Genomic DNA, 13,204 nt, shown 5'->3' with positions numbered 1-13,204 from the left:
AACAACCATGTTGGGAGAAAATGTTTATTACACTGATATTCAAAGGCAGCATTCAGTGAGCCTTTGCTAGGAGCCTGGCCATATGCTAAGCTTTTTGCATGCTTAGTGGGGCGGGGGGGGGGGGGGGAGCATGTTTAGTGCCTCTGTTTTACAGAGGAGGAAACTGAGCTTGAGCAGGGTTAAGTACACCCCCTGAGGTTGGCCAGCAAGGACATGGGAGACCAAGGATGGGAATCCAGATCTGCCTGACTCTAAGGTCTGTTCTGTTAGCATCTGTGGAAACATCCATGCAGGTGACAAGGGGCAAAGAAGTGGAGGAACCACATGCCTGGGCTTACCCTCCGACTCTGACTCCTCTTCATCTTCCTCTTCCTCCTCTTCATTGCTTTCGTCCTCACTCTCTTCCTCTTTGGCAATTTTCTGCCGAGCACTCTTAAACACTGACTGTAAGACGATGGAGTCTTCATAGATCTAAAGGGTCAAAGCGGCACCTGTTAAAAACTGCAAGCTGAGGGCCCAAGATTCACAATTGCAGTGTGCTCTTCTCTTTGTTATGCAACACGCCCACTTTATTTCACATGAATTTTAGTAGAAACGTCAACATTAGCTTTTAGGCCTACAGGAAAACACCAAACTCAAATACAGACACACATATTCTTATAGGAAAAAGTCCATATGCAGTTGAAATAACTTCAGTGTGTGTGTGTGTGTGTGTGTGTGTGTGTGCGCGTGCATGCACTTGGGAGAGAAGGGTGGATTTCCATAGGACATCCTCCCATCTTTGACAACAAAAACACTATTTGCAAAACTACATTTCTTATTTGAATTGTTCTATCAAGTGCTTTGGTGAACCAATCTTCTTTAAAATGCAATTCCCCTAACAAAATGGAAGCTATTCTTTATTACTGAGTTTATCAGTACCAGACAATACTATTCCAATCAATACTTTATTTTTAGTGTGTGCACACACCTAGGCATAGCCCTGTGTAGTTGCTGAGAGAAATACAAAGTTCAAAAATGGTTCTTTTTCTCAAAAAATTAAAAATAGGAGTACCATACGATCCAGCACTCCCACTTCTGGGTATATATCCAAAACAACTGAAATCAGGGTCTTGAAGAGAGATTTCCACACCCATGTTTACAGCAGCATTACTCACAATGGCCAAGAGGTGGAAGCAATCCAAAATGTCCATAATTGATGGATGGATGAACACAATGCAGAATATACACATCAAGGAATATTATACAGCCTTAAAAAGGAGGGAAATCCTGTCACATGCTATAACATAGATGAACCTTGAGGACATTATGCTAAGTGAAATAACAGCCCAGTCACAAGAAGACAAAAACTGTGTGATTCACTTCTATGAGGTATCTAAAGTAGTCAAATTCACAGAAATAGAAAGTAGAATGGGAATTGTCAGGGAGCTGGGGAGATGGGGAGTTGTTGTTTACTGGGTATAGTGTCAGTTTTACAAGATGAAAGAGTTCTGGAGATCTGTTGCACAACAATAAGAATATATTTAACACTACTAAACTGTAAACTTAAAAATAATTAAGATGACAAATTTTATGTTTTACCACAAGTAAATAAAAAATTAAAAACACAGAAAAAAATGATCCTTGCTCTAGGAACACATTCCTTTATTGCAAAGATGAGCCACACACTCAAGAAAGTGACTGCGCAACTTGTGGTAAACACCAAATAATACAGTACAATAGAACAAGGACCAGGGAGAGAACACTGTGATCAACGGGGTCCTTGTGGTAAGAATTTACCAGAGACATCAGAGTTGAGCTGGGTCTTAAAGGTGAGGAGGGTTCCATCAGGGAAGAGAAAGGAGAGAAAGTAAGAAAGGAGGGAAGGCAGGAATAAAAACGATGCAAGTAATTGCACCAATGTCAATTTCCTGGTTATGACACTGGACCGTGTTACAAAACATGTGACTATCTTGCGATGCTATAAAGGGTACACAGGCTCTGTCCGTGTTATTTGTTACAACGCCATGTGTGTTCAGGCAACCAGGTGTTTACAGGACCAGTCAGACTGAACAAGCAACTGTTTAGGTTGAGGAACAGCAGAGAATGAAGCTAAATGAGGCAGGGTAGGGTAGGGTACAACTTTAGAAAGCAGCCTACAGACCTGAAATTCATTCTAGAATTTAATAGTACATGGGGTACCTCTAAGCTTGGTAGGCAGTAGATGGACAGGGTGAGAAGGTGTTTAGAGAAAGATAAACTAGTATCCAGGATGGGCTGGGAGGGAAGCCAGCCAAGAGGCCATTTGTCACCACATTTGAGGTGTGAGACAGCGACTGTGGGCAGACAGGGAGGTCGTGGGACTGGAAGCATATCACAATGTTGCCATTGTAGTATAAAGAACCCAAAAATCTACCCAGAGACTTTGAATGGTCATTCGCAAAAGACTTCCTTGTTGACTCCTGCACTTCTTCTCTATGTCCTGGTTTTCCTCTTAACTTTCTTTGAAGAGTGTCTTAAAAACAGAAGGATTGCTTTCAAGACCTATTATTTTGGTCAAAATCACACTACTATTAACCATTAAACCAGGAAATACACAGTCTGTTCAAGGCACATCCTGAGGATTCCCATGTTCTCCAATTTAGTGATTGGCATTGACAGAAGGTGAAAAAGCAAGATCAGGAAAGAGGCTTAAGGAATTGAATGGTGGCTGGACACGCCTTGGTCGGCAGACGCATGGACCTCTCTTCTCGTTCCTTCTTCTTCACAGGTGGGAGAGCATTAGGCCAGAAATACAGATAGGAAAAAGGGTGTTCATACAAAACGTGAGTGGAATTGAGGTGTAATTAAGTGCAAGTTATTTTAATAAATTCAGTGTCACTTACTCATATACTCTTAGACTTGCCAACTATGAAGAAGAGGAGTAAAGAGAATTGCAATTGGCCTAATATAAGGCATTTTTTATATGCAATTAGAGGCAATGGTTATTTTCTCTCTATATTTTTTTTTGTCTTAAATCATAGCAGTTTCAACTCCTGAGGCAAGGTTACAATCAGAAAAACGAAGGTCAATATAATCAAATACACAATCTCGATGAAAGCAAAACCTATACCTCTAGCCTTTAAGCATTACATTAAGTGATTTACTTGAATTCTTCCTCTAATTAGAAGCCAAGGCTTTAAGGGAAGCTCAAGTAGGAGCTAGCACAGCTATGGTACAAAGGAGCCGGCATTAAGTTGAAAACGCCAAACCCTCAATTTCCTTACGTAGGTAGCAGGGAATAGAGGATTTTATTTTTCATTTTTCTACTGCCAGGTTACTACCAACGGTTCAAACGGTAGAAAGTGAAATATTTTACGTAACAGAACATAAGCACATTTAAGGTTAAATCTTTTTCAGACAACTGAAGACAGACCTGGGATCCCTCCAAGTTGAATGTCTGAGCATTGTGACAGAGAAGCATGACATCTTTCTCCAGGTCGCCCAGGCTCCGGTATTTATGATTACGAATTCTTTCCTAATGGAAATTTTGGATGAAATAAAGAAGAGGGAGAGAAATGCAACAATCATTACTGGGTAAACAAAGCCCCATTTTCCCTTTGTCTTCTCAGCACACAGCCCCGCCAGGGATGTGGGCCTGCCCAACTCCAGGGGGTGCCAATCACACAGACCACCCTCCCACCAGTATTCCTTCTTGTAAGGGGGAGGAAGGAGAATGCAGTGGGAAACAGGAAGTGCAGTGGGGAAAGGGAATCTGAAACCTTAAATAAAATGCAATATAATACAATATGAGCTCGCAGCATAATGATTAAATAAAACACATGTAAAGGCACAAGGACACCCCAACCTTTTTGGTGACAAGCCCTGGATGGCTGTCAGTGGTGATCAGACAAGATGCCACTGCCAAGTCCTGACGAGAATCATTTCAATGAATTTAACTTCTCCTTTACTTAAAATAAAGTTTGTAAACAAAATAACTACCTTTATTTTTTTGAAATCCACCGGCTTCCTAATTAATTCATAGTATTCTGGTAATTCTTTCCTTGAAGGTAACTGAATGAAGACTTCACTGAGCTGTCGCCCTGAACTGCAGGGTGGAGGAAACAAACAGAAACATAACAGATCATGCACTACTAAGGAAAGGTTTCATTCTATTTCAGAGAATGCCAGAAAAGCAAATTGGCATCCCATGCATATAGACACGGGGCTCTTTAAATCAAGGAAAACTCCACAACTCTACTGGAGATTAATTAACGCCCCTTGTGCTAACTTCAAAATCACATCAAAATACCATTAGGTCCCCACTTCTGTCATATGTATGATTTGGGAAGTCCACTGAGGATTTCTCTATCAGAGCAAACACATCTCTTCATTTTGATCGAAATATTTAAAATATCCTATTCAACCAAAAATTCCATTTTTAATGAATAATAATTGAGTTGGTAAAAAAAAAAACCAGAAACAACAGAGACTTTACTTCCATACTCCTTTGTCTTCAAATTTACTTTACATTTAGAAAATGATATGTTAGAATATATTCTGGAAACTCAGATGAAAAGCTTTTGTATGTACCTAGTGACTGTCTTATCTTTTCAGTCTTACTCCTTTTAGGGTGTTTTGCACCCCATGAACCACACACACCTTTATGACTATTTGCCACAGGAACCCCTTCATCATGCCTAACTGCACTTCTGCTTGTGTGGAGCAATTTGGGCAGAAAAGAACAAACATTTAGCAAGTGTGGGTGCCTCATGTTGCTTAGATTCCTGCTGCACCCTCCCCCAAATTTATTGTAGCTTTATTTGAAAGCAGATTTAATAGCAACAACTGCTTAGCATTTTGTAATTTTGACAAAACAGGCAATAAAACGATATAAGCTTTTAACATCACTTAATATTAGAAGCAGACATGGTTAAAGGAACAAAGATTTTCATAATTTAGGTTCAAGACCCTCCTATCTGACCTGGCCTACCCAGATCAATAGCAGCTGTGGGGTATGGTACAGTCATTTTTCACAAAAATCTCGCTTCCCTTATGATGCCATCATGACTTCCTTTGTGAAGCCAGAAATATATTAAAAATATATATATATATATATAAGTCACTGCCATGTAAATTTCAGAAGGTGATTCTAGGCATGTGAGAGAATGCTAGAAGCAGTGGAAAAGAATGAGTGACAATCTGCTGTTTTAATCCAGAGTCCCAGTTGTATAATTAAAAAATAATCATAATGACAGTTATCATAAAAAAGGCATGCGCAGTAACTCAAATGGTTGCCTAGCAACCGGTGGGGAACAGGCTGAAGTGCAAAGGGGCCTGCATAAATTAGCCGAAAATCCTCTGTCAAAGGGATGGGTGAGTTTTTCTGTTATACTGGGTGACTGTTGTGTTTTATTTTATTTTTTAATGCATATATAGACCTCATGAATACTAAAATCAGGGGTGAACACAAGAGGTTTAAGAGGACCGCAGTTTAATAGGGAATTGGGTTTTTAGATGATGGTGGCAAGAACTAAGGTGTTCTCTCACCCTCATATCCACTCCTACCCTCCCCCCTCCAGGTGGAGAAATGCGTTTGTACCTCCATAAATTATACCACACAGTACGTGACAACAACTATTTTATTTCCTATCACCTTCAACATAGGGCCACAATATCTGGTCGATTCTTTTTCTACCATTCTGAGATTTATATACGCAAACATTTTACCTGATTGAAAATGAACATCTGAAAGGCACTGACAGGAATTTATAGACATTAGTTTTCCTATCAGAGACTTCTTTATAATTAGCATTCTTTACAACCTAGCAAAGATCAAAAAGACGTCTTGGTAATCTTGGATTTGACAGCTGACCCTCAGTGACATCATCATAGTGCCATTTCCTACAATGCCAACAGATGGTGTCACTTTCCTATTGAGGAATGACCAGCACATCTTTGCTTTGTACACCTGTGATGGACACAATTCTTTATTTCAACTGTGCTCTTGAAAGAAATAAGTGGATTGCACCCAGAGTGTGATAAAGCTCTTTCTAACAGGGGCAAAATGGCTAAAACAACCTTGGTCTGATGTCCTGTCCTCAGTTAGGTCACAGAAACTCTAGACCCTATAAGGAGACAATCCAGAGTTATCTGTGCTCCTAAAGGAGAGGGCTGAATGTTCTGAGACTTATGACCAACACTGTAAAATGAGACAAATTTATTCTGTTTCAAAAATAAAGGCTCACTCGACTAATATTCCTACCCTTCTTCCTTTTTCCCCTCCTCAGACCAGAGGACATGAGCTAGAGAAGGACCTGGAAGTGATCTAAGGAAGTCTTCTTGTGGCTGTGTTGGCACCAGCGTCATTCAAACACCTTAGGCTGGCTTTCAAAGCTCTCCTCAGCTCATTCGTTGCAAACTGAATTTGTACTGTTGACCTGATTCTTCTGGTCAGAAGAGCCTTTGTCCTGCGTACCTCCTCGTACCATCGCCAATTTCCCCTTTTTAACTAATTCTAAGTTTCCAGCCTTGACCCACCTCTCACTCTATGGCTGGAAGGTTCTCTATCCTTTTCTCTTCAAATACTTCATTATCTACCCAGGATCAAGAATCTATCTTCCACAAAAATGGAAGAAATCCTCCTCAGTATTAAGCTACCTCTTGGTACCTCGCTGCTCATAACTTCATTCTGTGTATGTTGTTTCTTCTCTCCTCCACACAGGGTGGGAATATTTACAAGGCAGTAAAACCCCTCCTCCATCCCTTTCAGAGGCAATGGCTCTGAAGGCCAGCCTGGGCAGGAAATGTCAGGAGGTCCTGGAAGACGTCCAGCTTCTACATAACCTATAGAACCATCGGGATAGCAGGACCATTTGCTAATGGATCACTACAGTAACTTACTTCTTCCTACATTAAAGGTTTAAAAAAAAAAAAGTAAATCAAAAAAAGGGGAAGCGAAGCAGGCTGATAAGAGTTTTGAATTCCTGGCATTTCTTTCTCAAACTTAAGCTGAGCAAAGGCTTTTTCAACATACCTTTTCAAATGCTGGTTTTTTTTTTTTTCTTAGTGCCAGGTTTTTTTCCTTTTTTCTTTTTTAAGTACAGAACAATAGACTAATTGTACAATGGTTTGCAGAAGGTGTTCTGTTTCTGTTGAAATACTTATCCTACCCCCAAGGTATTTTCCATTATGTCACTTTACACAATTTAAGGCCTAAGTATGAACTGTTACCTCTAAGTGGGCTGCTTCCCATGACAAAAGTGATACTGCTCCCCTCCTCCAAAAGAGGATTCCACTATTCAGATCTATTTTGTACAACGACCTAACACAGAATAAGAAATGGGACCCCGAGAAGACACGGGATGTCTTAGAGGGGGAGGATGTCATAGGGGGAGGAGGGGAACCTAAAATACAAATTTAAGGGAACATAGTGCACTACATAGAGTTTACAGGTGCTGGTGGGCAAACACATTTCCTCTCCATACTGGTGAATGGGCACAGGGACACATGGCCATGATGTCGTGGTATGTGAGATGGAAAAGCCCCATGTGCCACTGTAAACGGCGATTTGCAAATGCTACATGTAGAGCTTATACGTGTACACACACACATATGCACACACACAATTGAGATTTACTTTGCTATGCTTCATCTGGGAACCAATTTCTGTCCCACTACCTCCGCAAAGCAAACTGCAATAATTTTACATCTATACTACTACAACTCTCAAATGGTCACTGCATACATTATAAATATTACATAAATATCAGCTTTATCTTTGATTGCATTTTAGTACTACAGTTGGAAGCAAGCAGAAGACTGAAATGCTAACTAAGAAACTGCTCCTTGAAAAGGCTGGCTATTACGCCTTTCCAACAAGCCCAAACCAAGAAGATAGGCTATTGAGTGACAGTCTGGTTTTTTTTTTTCTTTCTTGGCTGCTTTATGATTTTTCTTTCCACCTGCCCGAGCTGATCTGTTGACAAGAATTCCTAATGGATACTCCTGAAAAAAATCTTAACTAAAGCTGAAACAGGTTTTGTTTATACCAGTTAAGGAATGTAAAAATGTGGCTATCTTGCCTCCAAAAGAAAATAATGTCATGATGTAGAATACCCTCTTGGAGTTGGAGGGGTTTTACGGAAAAGCTATCACATTGCTAAAGGAATCAAACACGGGAAATCATTTGGGAAGAAAACTATAAAAATTGGTCAGCATTGGAGGGCAGCAGGTAACAGCATGCTGCTTCTTTTCTGGATCAGATTCCCGTGAGGTTGAATACATACCATTTAAAAATGCACTTAGACTGGAGTAACACCCTACTTATCCAGAGAGCCCCCCAAAACCTCAGCCAGTCATGACATAGGTGTCAGAGGCACCTGCCCTCCGTATTCATGATGAGCTCTCCCATCTGAGTCTTAGTAAGTACTGACCGCTAATTCCTAACAAGCGTAGGAATCCGACCTCCCAGCCTCTTGAAACTCAGATGGGGTAACAGCAGAACAGAACAGCATGGTGGTAGACTTGCTTTGGGTAGCGGAATTGGGAGCTGTTAAAAATCACCCCAAGGGTCACATTAAGGACTGTAGATATATAATGTGCCCGAGTTATCCACAAAAATAAGGTTACATCAGGTTAATGCAAGATAAATGCCCTGATGCTAGGGGACGGTAAGGGGCTGGCTCAGCTCAAGAGGAAAAGTACCAAGACTTTATCAACAGTCTTAAATACAATCACACTCGGAGGGATGGTTTTACTTTCAGTAATCTACTCTAGGCTGAAATATAAAGATATATATTTATTTATAAAGATGTTCATCACAACATTATTTAAAACAACTAAATAATTTAAAGCAGCCAAAATGTTTAACAATTGGGGAAGGGACAAATACTGGAATGTGACACAGTCTACAACTATGTATTTTAAAATTATGGGCCTTAAAGAACGGGAAAATGCTTTGTATATGACATTCAGTAAAAAAACAAAACAAAACACACAGGATATCAAATTATAAATGCAGTACAACTTCAGCTAGGTTTTTAAAAAGGCAAACTAAGAACCAAAAGGAGATATGCCAGAGCATAAACATTAATGATAATGTACTCTTCTTCAACAAAATGAAGATTTACAATCCAGTGTAATTTGGAACTGTATTATTGCCCTTAAGTAAAGTAGGTCTCAAATACTTTTATTGCGTTACCTTCTTTGAACTACAAGTCAAAAATCTAATTTGATTTTCCCAGAGAAATGTTGTCTAAGGGGCATATGACTGACCTTTATTTATATGATCATAAACAGTACAGTTCACCAATTGGTACCTTTTAACTCTACCATACAAAGCCAAATAAAGAGAACAGAATAACAGAACAATTCCATAAAATTTCAATATTTTGCAACCCTCAGAAGCTACTGTATAAAGTGCCTATTTATTCCTTCAGAATTCTCTCACTGAACTTGTTACTGCAAATCACAGGTGCTCATCAGGACATGAGATCCAGAGAGTATTATTTATCTGTTTATTTAGACAGGCCTTTTCAGTATGCATTTGAGAAGACTTACCATCTATCACTTGACTTTGTAGAAATACTGACTCAGGACATTGAGTTTCTTCTCTTTTTCTCACTTGACCTTTCCTAATAGCAGGTACACATATAGAATTCTAACTGTCCATCTGTCCAAATGTGACAGCAAAACAGGTTGCTGCTTCCTCAGTCATCCATTGGGCCAGCTTTCGTCACCTCATCTTGTTGACCTGGTGACTCAGAGGATGTCTTCCCGTCAAAGGTAAGGACCCCCCTCCCTTCCACTGAATATCCTGCCTTTGATCTTCCCCTGAGTGACCAGACTCAAAGGCACAAAGCTTCTGCAGGAAAACAAAATCAAAGGCCTCTCCACCTCAGTGGGAATCCCAAAGGTCACTTTGTTAAAGGGGTGTGTCGTAGCAGGCTCCTCAGAGCACTGCTTTTTCCTACAGAGGCCGTTGTAGTAAATTCTTAAGGAAGACGTGAGGCGTGATTCCAAAGTAGGGAGGCAGCTTCATTCCCATGAACGTACAAGAACATCTATGCCCAAATAGCTGCCATCCTTCAGAGCAATCCATTTTTGATCAAAACCCTTTAGAGTGGTTTTGAAGACTGTTTATCAGCCCTGTAAGAAAATCAGTTTTGTTACTTCCAGCTGGGACTGCCTCCTCTCCCTCAGAGAGAGGTCATTTACGCCGGTATTGTCCTGGGGCTGTGAGAGGCAGAGACCCCGGGCTCCGGGGCCAGGCTGACGCTGGAAGCCTCGGGGAGGCCTTCTGTGCCTCGGAAAGCAGACTGACCAAGTTTATCTGTGGGCTGCCCACCTGCTGTATGTGGGTATAACTGGCTGAGCACCCCAAATAAGTCTCAAGTCACCAGGAGTCAAAGCAGCCTCTTCTAGTTAACATCTGAAAGTACCAACATTTGTAATGAGGACACGATAAAGTACTGGAATCCATATTGCCATGAGCCGATTCTCTCTCGACGAAGTGCAACTTCTGAGCTCTGAGTCATTATTTCCTAGTGTGCTCCATGGAACATGAGTTTAATGGACTGTTAACAGCGTTCCCTGAAAACGGGGTTCATTGGTCAAACAAGTTTGGGAAACACTGGGTTAAACAAAGTTACTTTTACAGCAGAATTTCCCAGAGCCTCTAACTGCACTGGGAATTCTCCACGAAGCTACAGGACTTGAGTCTGAGGACCACACTCTGGCAAGTGTCATCGGGGACAATACGTGAGGCTCTGGCATCACCAAGCTGCTACTACACAAATGAACCGTCAGCCCTGATGTGGGGCCCAAAGGATCCAAGACAGAGACTAAGTGAAGAAAGGCTCTTCACCTAGAACGAAGATTTTCTACAAGTGTGCCCACTCGGTCACACTGCCACTTCGCGGCAAATTCTCTGTAATCTAATTAAAGCGATTAAATGCAAAGGTGCTTGGGCCTGAGATCCATAGTCACAGCCTCCCTCCTCCATTTAAAGAAACACGCAAGGTCTAGTGCCAAGGTTGCTAAAAATAAATTTTGTCGCAAACAGTTTCTTGGCTTGTCCTGAAGGGATAGTCAATACTAACAACATAATCACAACGTCAAGGGCTGTTAATAGCCATGGAGAGAATTTAGATTTCCTGGGATGGAGTAGGTGGGGCTGGGTAGCTACACATGCACACTCACACTCATACAGACCCACCAGGCCCCTATACCTGCCACCTTTCTTTTCACTTGCATTTCTGTAAATGGCACCACATTCACTTACCATTCAGGACAGAGATCCAAGAGTTATCTTTAAATTCTCCTCCTCCTCTCACATCCACTCTGCCCCTTAGTCTTGTCAATCACACCTCCAAGTATTTATCCTCTTGTCTTCATACTCACCGCCATGTCCAATGGATGCCCCTCTCCCCTTGTACCCGGTGACCCAGTTATCCTGAGATGCACGTGGTCTCCAGAGGGGGTCCTGTCTTCCACATCTCCATGGCTGCCTACACACACGGCACTAAAGACCTTTGCCTCGTCCACTCCTCCCTCCCTGCCCTGGGCTACTTGGGGAATTCCTACTCCACCCACCAGCCACCCAGCTTAGCTTTCCCCACTCCTCCCATTCCACCTCTACAGACACTTTATTCATACTATGTACCTGCATTATTCCCTTATATAGTTCTTTCCAACTATGTTGTAAGGCCTTCTGTCTTATATATTCTTTTTTCTCTTCTCATTACTTGCACAGAGACTGACACATAGAAAATGCTCAGTGCTTTTGACCACATAAAGGGATTTACAAAAAGAATTAAAAAATTATTCATCATAAAGCAACCTTTGAACACTACATTGTAAACTTGGGCTTCTGGGGAAAGGAAGCATACGTGACAGTAAGGGACCAGACAGACTCAAAAAATCCTGAGGAAGCAAATGTCAAGCCTCTTCTATGACTCTGGAAATTACAGTTTACACGTGTCTTCAGTAAAAATGGATTTATCTAGGTCCTACCTGCATACAGTCATATCGTCTCCTCAAAAAGCCCAGGCATGACACTGGGGGCTTGTAATACCCTTTGAAGTTGTTATTAATCCCCTTTTCATGGTGGAAGAGAGGAAGAGGGGTAAAAGAGCTCATGCCTGTCCTCGTTAACCAGGTGAGTGTTCAGCCTACATCACACCATTTAGACGATAAAGCCTCCTTTCTACGTCATGGCAGTGGAAGCATTTACCCAAGTTGCTTCAGTATTTAAAACTCAAACTAATCAAATGTTTGTTTCAATCCCAAAATTTGAATCCAGATTGAGTTCTTTCTCATAATAGCAAAAACAAAATACAAGTCTTGATGTCTCTCTGGACACACTATGTATGTGTGTCTGGCTTTTGGGATTGATAACTGTTTATTGAACATCAATAAGAAATGTCAAAAGTGGACGATCTTGCCCAGCAGTTTCATCTCCACACAGATATGGGTAGGTGCAAGTCACTCCCGCTTTTAATCTCCTTATTTAAAGGGAATGCCACAACTGGTGATGGTATTCACCCTAAAATACAGGATACAGCTTCAATTCTTGTTCCTCCAGGCCCTAGATTGGATCCTATACTAGACGGGGGAAATTGTCATAAAAGATGCTGTTGGGTCAACTGACAAAAGTGGAATACGGATGGTCAAGTATTGTAGTGATATTTTTAAAAAGTACAGGCTGGCAAAGGGGCAAAGAAATGTTCTTTTCAGTATATTAATGATGACTCTTTCTCAAATATCATCTCATTCTCACAAAATCTCTAGGAGAAAAGCATTTCTGCTTTCCACTCAAGAGAAGCAGAGGCACACAAAGGTTAAACAGACTGGCTTACGACACTTCGAGCCATACGTGACAGGGAGGCCCAGAAGTCACGCCCTGAACTCAACCCAGTGTGCAAACCCTCCGCACGGCCGTAATTAACTCCAGAATGTCAGACACCGCGTGCATGTGCACGCTTCTTCATGTACTGCAGGAGATCCAGGCACCGTAGGTGCTTTTCATGAAGCTTCGAAACCAAGACAGCACAAAGTTAAGTGGCTGGAGGGATATAAGACAGAAGCTGCGCTGGAAGGGAGGGGGAAGCAACAGAAACCCATCTCCCAGGGATGCAGGTAGGCTGGTGGCTGCCGACGCCTTTGTAAGAAGTGCATTTACAGAATGGACACAGCCAAATTAAAACACAGCACAAACAACTTCAAAAGCCATGACAGGTGTTTT

General features: G+C 41.4%; 1 protein-coding gene across 10 annotated transcripts in view; it reads right to left on the bottom strand.

Annotated features, from left to right (window-relative positions):
- Positions 1-13,204, bottom strand: part of SMARCA2 (SWI/SNF related BAF chromatin remodeling complex subunit ATPase 2) — a 166,781-nt gene that overhangs the window by 10,451 nt on the left and 143,126 nt on the right. For all 10 annotated transcript variants that reach the window (XM_044756940.2, XM_070495812.1, XM_070495813.1 and 7 more), the window contains 3 exons: positions 3,961-4,066; positions 3,395-3,496; positions 339-471 (listed from right to left, as the gene is read on the bottom strand). In XM_044756940.2, the coding sequence (XP_044612875.2) occupies positions 339-471; positions 3,395-3,496; positions 3,961-4,066 (341 nt within the window). The remainder of the gene's footprint in view (positions 1-338; positions 472-3,394; positions 3,497-3,960; positions 4,067-13,204) is intronic.

Source organism: Equus asinus, chromosome 23 (assembly GCF_041296235.1).
Source record: "Equus asinus isolate D_3611 breed Donkey chromosome 23, EquAss-T2T_v2, whole genome shotgun sequence".
In the NCBI taxonomy this organism is placed as follows: domain Eukaryota; kingdom Metazoa; phylum Chordata; class Mammalia; order Perissodactyla; family Equidae; genus Equus; species Equus asinus.
Note: the sequence above shows the minus strand (reverse complement) of the source record. Positions and strands in the feature narration are given on the sequence as shown.